Genomic DNA, 7,649 nt, shown 5'->3' with positions numbered 1-7,649 from the left:
AACATCTATTGAAAACATACAGCTGAAACTTTTGATTTTAATAAAGCAAAGTTTTAGAAAAAAAATCTAGAGAAATATTTTTTGTTAACATGCAACATAAAAGAAAGTGCTAGAGGAACATTAACTAAAACACAAAAGCAATAAAATGCTAGCTAAAAGCTTAAAAGCAACAATACACTAATTTAAAAACAGCAGAACATTGGCATCAGCATCAGAAAAATATTAGCTAAAAGGTCCTGTTGCATCACAGTAATCCAGGTAGAAAAATGTAAAAAAAAAGTTTCGAAAATCTTCTGGACAGTTTCTACTTTAGTGAAACGTTTAGTTTCTCTTCTAAGAGACTTCTTCAGTCTCCTGATTTCACACCACTACTCATAATTCATAGCGGAAGCTGGTTTTATATGTCTGCTATGTCTGATATGTCTGCTTGCGCTGTTTACAATTACGAGGATACACCATCGCTGTTTATCAAAGTATTTTCACTGAAGTTTGTCATAAATAGCAACACATCGGGGGTGTATATAATGTAAGAATGTTTTTAAAAAGCGGTAAGGACAAGTCTTTAACAGTGGCTCACCCGTCACTGCTCACGGACTGGGTAGATGACATGTCCCGAGGTTAGCTACTACTGACATCAACTACCTCGTCTTTCCCAAAGACACACACAAATGCAAATTCATAAATGTCAACATTTCTGGAAGTAAAATGTTCCTAAGCCCCTCAGAATTGTAACAATTCGATTAGCTTTTTTTTCTCCATCCTTATTCTAAACATGGGTGCTAGTTTGCTTGTAACCTTTAGAAATGAACTGGAGGGTTTCATACAGCTGCAGTCATTTTAAATAAATGATAAAAATAAATAAGCTGCCGCTAATAACTCCATTAGCATGTTTTTATTAAAATAAACCAGAGACTTTTATAGCCCCTGGAGGCTAATCTTTTAATGCTGCCATGTAGACAAAATATTTTAGCATGTATTTGGGAAGAGGATTGTTTAATATTCCCAGCTTACTCAGAATTGAGACGGGTAAATTAAGCCATCTATATAGTTTTGCAGCATACGGCTACTAACCATAGGCTTAATATTTCTTTAAAGGCGCGATATTATGTTTCTCAGACATACATTAAAATACTATACCATAATAAATATCTATGTCACCTTTAGCTGTTATTAAAATGCTGTTTTTATGTTTAAATAAAAAATAAACTTGTCTTCTCATCACTTCCTCTTCTAAATGCCTTGAAATTGGCCTCTGTCTCTTTAAGAACCTCCTTCCGCTTCTATCCCACCCATTTCAGTGGGGGGGGGGGGGGGTTGCTATGATGCAGCTTACTTGGCATCTGAAAATACATTTCCTCAAAGGTATTTTTAATCTTCACTGAGTGAGAAGTATTAGGAGCGCTGCAGACAGTTTCACTTTCAGTTTCACCCTAAAGCCTGCAGGAGTCATGGGCGGGGTGTGTGGTGAAGGGGGGTGGGGCTCTGCCATGAGGAAGCTCGGCTTAAAGACACATCCCAGAGGCATTTCTGGTCCCCAACTGTCGTTTTGCTCCTCAGCATGGCTTCCTAAAAATGCTGCAGGATTTCTCAAACATGCATGAATGAGTCAAAGCAAGGCTTTGGGCATGTTTTTTTTAATGAGAGTATAACATTATAACATGATATAAAACTCAAAAAAGTTGATTTTGCATGATATTGCCCCTTTAAAACTGAGATGTAGCTGCAAAAAAACATGCTAACATCCAGGCTAACACTAGGCTAACCGTATCTAGCCCTGATGCTAACGCCCTTCACCATAGGCTTTAATTTAGTAAAAGCAAAGAACTGCACAACTAAATAGTTAAACGGGGACAAACCACATTTACAAGTTCACATACCAGGCACAGATTTGTTTTAGTTGATATTGCTGGAAACTGTTTGACAGTAGTTTGGACGAGCTGCTTTTGGTCTGCCAGGATCATTAGAGCTGTCATTAGTATCGTGCATCCCTCTGAGATGAAGGTCAGCTGTAGAATGAGAGCCTGCACGTTTTCTTCTGTTTCAAGCAGACTGAGGATGTTTGGGGACAGTCTGGGATGATGACTTTTCTGCCAAGAGAATCTCTACAGATGAACATGCTCTGCATGGTAGCCTACTTTACTGCATCAAACCAAGTATTCCAACTAGTACTGAAAACATCAGGAGGAACACTGGTCTTCAAGTTTTCTTTCATAATGAGAAAGTTCACCCACCTTCTCTTCCTTGCTGGCTTTTTGAAGAAGACTGATCGCCTCCAAGTCAGAAGAGATGACACATTTGAAAAGTATGTGTAATGCTGCCATGTTTCACCAACTAAATTGATGATATGACAAAGTCAGGTCACATGGATGCTGTTTGGTATCACATCTCTCAGAACCTCCCCGTATGCTTTCAGGCAGTAGGCTGCATTGTCTGTGACCACTGCCAAGACATCATTGAGATCCAATTTATTGTTGTGGAGGGATCCTAGGACTGCTTGGGCAAAAGTTGAGTAGTTGCATTGCTCCAGGAAAATTACATCCATCAGAAAGTATTGGCCTTCAAAGCCTGGAAAGACACATAAGGATGGACTTAAAAATACTGTTTTAATTAGGATCAGAATAACAACAAATTATCACCAATAATCTAATAATTTTTAGTATTTTAGATAGTTAAGTTTACAACATTTTACTTAAAAGTTGCACAACTCAATAATTTATTTTAGAAATGCATGCGAATACTACTACATTAAAAACATTATAGTATTTTAAATAACTACTTTGTGTTGTACTTAAGTTGCTTACCAACAACAATGTTCAGAACGCTGCAATCTCGTGCATCAGTTTCGTCCACCACAACTGATTTTTTATTTCTGGACAGCTTCAATATGCTGTTCAAAAACACGGGGTAGGTGGACTTGATGAAGGCTGCTCATGTGTTCTGGCAGCGACCCCCCCTGCTTACAGTGTTTTATCAAAAACGGACAAAGCTTTTTCATTTTCTCTAAAGGAATATCAGATTTAGCACACACACAGCAACAAAATATTAGATAAACTCACGCCTCAATTCCACTGATGCAGTTGAATGTTGAAGCGTTTGCAGGCATGTCTGTCTCGCACCAGCTTGTTTCTTCTCCTTGTTTCTGAAAATGGGCATTACATGTGTTTTTACGCGTCCAGATGATGGTTTGCTGACAAAACCTGCAGAAAAGTTGTTCTCCAGATTCATAAAAATTGCTGGAGTATTGTTCTGCCCTAAACTTTGCGCTAAGTTTAGCATTATTTTTTTATTTCTTGGAGGACGTTGGCATTCCTGCAAGTCCCTTCGCCACTACTTTTTATTTTATTTTATTTTGCTCTGTGTGCACGTAACCAGGCAATGGCAGGTACAGGGCGCATCAGCAGCCAAAATACCTCAGAAACTCACCCAAATAAGGAAATTCTGTGAGATTCCGCGTTTTACATTGGATTCCATTTTGTTTAGTCAATTCCGTGATTCCATCTATTTTTTCCACATAGCGGAAATTATAGTGCCCTGGGTAACTTGACATGGAGGCCTACACCCATTTAATGACTTGTGGGTTTTTTTTTCACAAAAATTGTTTCTTTTACTCCTCTCTCAAACCAATATTCCTCTCTATCAAGGATGAGAACATCTTCATCCCTGAAAGAGTGCTCCCTGGCCTGTAGATGAGTGTAAACTGTGGAATCCTGGTCTGTATATGAGTGTAAACTACAGAATCCTGGCCTGATTATGTTGCTTGTCTGTGCTGGCCCATTCTTTTGAACAGTGGCAACTTTGTTTCATCGAGCTTTGTTTCCTCAATGTATAACTGGTCACAGTACTCCTGGCGCTTAACAGTATACACAACATTACTCTGTTTGTGCATGGGGACCGGATATTTGGGGTGAAACAGTTGTTGCGTTAATGTGTTTTGGGGTTTGAAAGCCACTGGGACATCATGTTTAGAGAATTTTTAACTCAAAGCAACCAGTAGCAGGAGTAGATTTAGGGCTTTAAGAAACTGTAGTTATTTTAATGGGTTTTTATTGAAAAATGTTTTGTAAATGTTATAAAAGTTACAACAACCAAAGTTACTACAAGTAATCTCCTGAATGAGCTAAATATTTTAATACATCAATGGATAAAAAAGCACAAAGTGTGCAAATGTAATTCAATTGTAAAAAGTATAAAACAGAAACTAATGCAAATGCTGAATTATTTAAACAAATAAAATTCAACAATTAATAAAGGCTGATAGTTTGTTGGATTTAAACAAAGTTCATGTAAAGCATTTTTTTACTTCTTCTGATATTTGCATAACTTTCTCTGATTCTTCCTGTCTCCATAGATTACTTGATAAGGCCCCTGCAGGAGCCACCTTCATCGCTCTGTGTTTTATCGTCAGGTCTTTGGATGCATTGGGTTTTGCTGCTGCCATGACCTCCTCTTTTGCTATAACAGCAAAAATATTCCCGAACAATGTGGCAACTGTTCTGGTGAGAGCTCTGTTCTTGTCTGCCTGGTATGTTGTGGAGACGGTAGAGTCACAAGCAAACAGAAAACCCCTCATAGTTTGACTTATTTACTGTGGACACATGGATGCACGGCAACCTCACCTCTGTCAGTGTGCCCCAGGGCAGCTGTGGTGTGTGTGTTCACCACCATCACTGTGTGAATGGGTGAATGTCTGTAGTGTGAAGTGCTTTGGAGTCTGCAGCACTATTTAAGTTCAGAACATTTACCATTTATCCTAGAAAGCCAAAGGGCTATAATGTTTTTGCCTGTCTGTGTCCATGTTTGTTAGCAAAATATTCCATGAACCACGGGATGATTTTTAATGAAACTTAAAAAAAAATGGTGTTTAATGTACAACTTATTATCTTTTGGAGTCAACCCAAGAAAGATAGCTGTCACTGCCAGCTGTTTTTAGCAAACAGCTTTACTTCAGTCAGTTTTCCAGATGTTGAGCTAAAATTAGGTGTGGAAGTAGCTGTAAGTCACCAACAACAAGAACTTGTAACTTTGCCATTTTGTGTGAGATGGAGCTTAATGTTGTCTTAGTCACTTGACTGAAACATTGGTCTTCACAGCACTTTTTAATGTTGCTTTAGCATTTAGTTTTTGCATTTAGCTTTATCATTTATCATTAGTATTCAGCTTCAGTATTTTATAGCCAGTCTTGTCAGTCAGCTCTGTCTCATATTGTGACAATGTATGAATTTCTGTCTGTTTGTAGGGAAGTTTGGAGATTTTCACAGGGCTCGGGCTCATACTGGGACCACCGGTGGGGGGCTGGTTCTACCACTCGTTTGGGTATGAAGTCCCATTCATGCTCCTTGGATGTGTGCTTCTGATTATGGTTCCCTTCAACATTTACGTTTTGCCATCCATCGGTACTAGTTTGAAGATAATTTCGTTAAAATAGTTTCTATCAATGTATTTCACTGACTGTAACTTGGATCTGTTTTTTCTGCTTCTCTTGTCTCCAGAGGCAGATCCATCAAACGATTCCTTCTTCGGACTTCTCACACAAATCAGAGTTGTCCTGATATGTTTTGTGATTTTTACTCTCAGCTCAGGTCTGGGCTTCATTGATGCCACCCTGTCGCTGTTTGCAATGAAGACAGTAAGCTGCTAATTAACAGTCTGAATACTGAGTCAGCATTTTCTTCTTTATAGTTTCCTCTGGACAGTTTTGGAATCAAACTACTCCCACAATCCATTTGAAGCTACACATTAGTACTATTTTAACCATTCATATATTCAAGTATTCATTTTAAGATGGAATAATGTTCTGTGACTTTAGTTTTTCTAACTTCTTTACTTCTTTGAATTTAAATATATATAAAAATCACGTAGAAATGCATTCAGATCTCTTCGTTTTCTTCCAAACTTTCTCTGAACTTAACTTCAACATGTATTCTGTGTTTTAGGTTAGCTTTTAGCTACTGTCTTGCTAGTTTGAACTTTAAGCTGTGGCTGTTCTAGGGGCTGCGGCTGCTCGCTGGTCAAGGCAGTGGTCTCATAATCCTGAGGCTGCAGGTTTGAGGCCAGGTCTGGTCTGAAAGGACATCAGCTGTAAAACAGTTACATATTTAATTTGCTCTCTGAGGTGACCCCTGCAGAGGGTAGCAGCTGAAAGAAAAACAACAGCAGCTACAATTTAGCTATTTGTAGCTTTAGCCATGATTTATTTTATTTTATATTAAAGATACAGTTGTGTTAATTTTATCTTTTCTATCTTTTATCTACTGTTTTTTTTCCTGGTTTTAGCTACAGCTTAGTGGAGTCAGAACTCTGTTTTCTCTTCAGTTTTACTGAATGAAATATTTTTTGTTTTCAGCACTTTTCTTGTTGTTTTAGTTTAATCTGACTTCTGGCTATGTGGGGCTCATCATGCTGGGCTTGTCCTTACCATATTGTCTGGCTTCACCACTTATTGGTTACTTCACAGATAAATATCCTGTAAGTATTAAAGCTGCAGAAGTTAAAACAGAAGGTTTGTGGATCTTTATACTAATTTCAGTCTGAATTCTCTCCAGGTCACCAGGAATGCATTTACAGTGACTGGAGGCATCATCACAGCTGCTGGGTTCTTTCTGCTTGGTCCAGCTCCTTTTTTTCACATCTCAAGGTGACGCTTCATCTCAGCTGGAAACAGCAGTATTGCCTAGGTGCTGGTTCTAAAGCTTTTTCAGACCTGGGTCAATGATTGTTCAGAACCACGTTGGTTACATTTCTTTTATATCTTGTTCCTGAGAGGTTCCTTCCTCTTACATGTTCGACACCAGGTGTGTCAAACTCATTTTCCCAGAGTTATAAGCATTATGGTGGCTCTCGAAGGGCCAATTGTAATTGACTTTGATATTTCATATGTAACTTTGACTAAACAAAGTTTAGTCAAAGGGCCTCTTTTAAACACTGAAATGAACTAAAGGCCCCAACATACTCGGGCGTACTCAGCGGGTTCTGATGTTATCAGTCCATTAAATGGACGTTATTAGCGGTTATTAGTCCCATAGAATGGCTTCAGCCTGTCCCGACTGTGCCCACTAGTGGGTAAATATCAATGTGTAAATGTGTAAATAACCAAAACATATTTTAATTAATTTTTTGTGGGGGGGCGGTGTTTCTCGCTGCCCGTGCCTGGTCTCGTTCCTGTCTCTCCCACTCTCTGGTCTGGCACTCTACCCATTGCCCTACATTGGGCCTGCAACAATGGTCTACTTTATGGAAGCCTATGACATTTTCTCTAAAATTAACCTTACTGACTTTATGCCTCATACTAACCAGCCGGTTCTAACATTATCAGTCCATTCTATGGGATGGAGAACCCACTAGGAGCCACAGTCGGGACATTCTGAAGCCATACTATTGGCCTGCTAACGACTAATCATGTCCATTCAATGGATGATAACATCCAAAGCGGGTGGCGTACTTCGCTCTGCGAAGATCCGCACGGACTCAAGCCATACTCAATGTGGACTCGAAGCGGCTGTCTACTGGACAGGTCCGCGCAAAGATCAATGGGCCTCATGCAAGAATATGTTCGTATTTTTATCCTAAATTTCTCTTACTTTTGTTCGTACAAAGGGTTCGTACGAACATGTCACGTCAGATTCAACAAACTCTTCTATCTTCAGGAAAAG

General features: G+C 39.0%; 1 protein-coding gene across 4 annotated transcripts in view; it reads left to right on the top strand.

The window, feature by feature from the left end:
- The window catches only part of slc18b1 (solute carrier family 18 member B1), a gene marked incomplete in the record, with an annotated part of 28,273 nt that overhangs the window by 8,988 nt on the left and 11,636 nt on the right, over nucleotides 1–7,649 (top strand). For 3 of the 4 annotated variants that reach the window (XM_014021319.1, XM_014021321.1, XM_014021322.1), the window contains 5 exon segments: nucleotides 4,349–4,496; nucleotides 5,237–5,393; nucleotides 5,490–5,626; nucleotides 6,364–6,465; nucleotides 6,543–6,634. In XM_014021319.1, coding sequence (XP_013876773.1) covers nucleotides 4,349–4,496; nucleotides 5,237–5,393; nucleotides 5,490–5,626; nucleotides 6,364–6,465; nucleotides 6,543–6,634 — 636 coding nt within the window. 4 annotated transcript variants of the gene reach the window in all.

Source organism: Austrofundulus limnaeus, unplaced genomic scaffold (genome assembly GCF_001266775.1).
Source record: "Austrofundulus limnaeus strain Quisiro unplaced genomic scaffold, Austrofundulus_limnaeus-1.0 Scaffold287, whole genome shotgun sequence".
Taxonomy (NCBI): Eukaryota; Metazoa; Chordata; class Actinopteri; order Cyprinodontiformes; family Rivulidae; genus Austrofundulus; species Austrofundulus limnaeus.
This window is presented reverse-complemented; position numbering and strand designations above follow the sequence as displayed.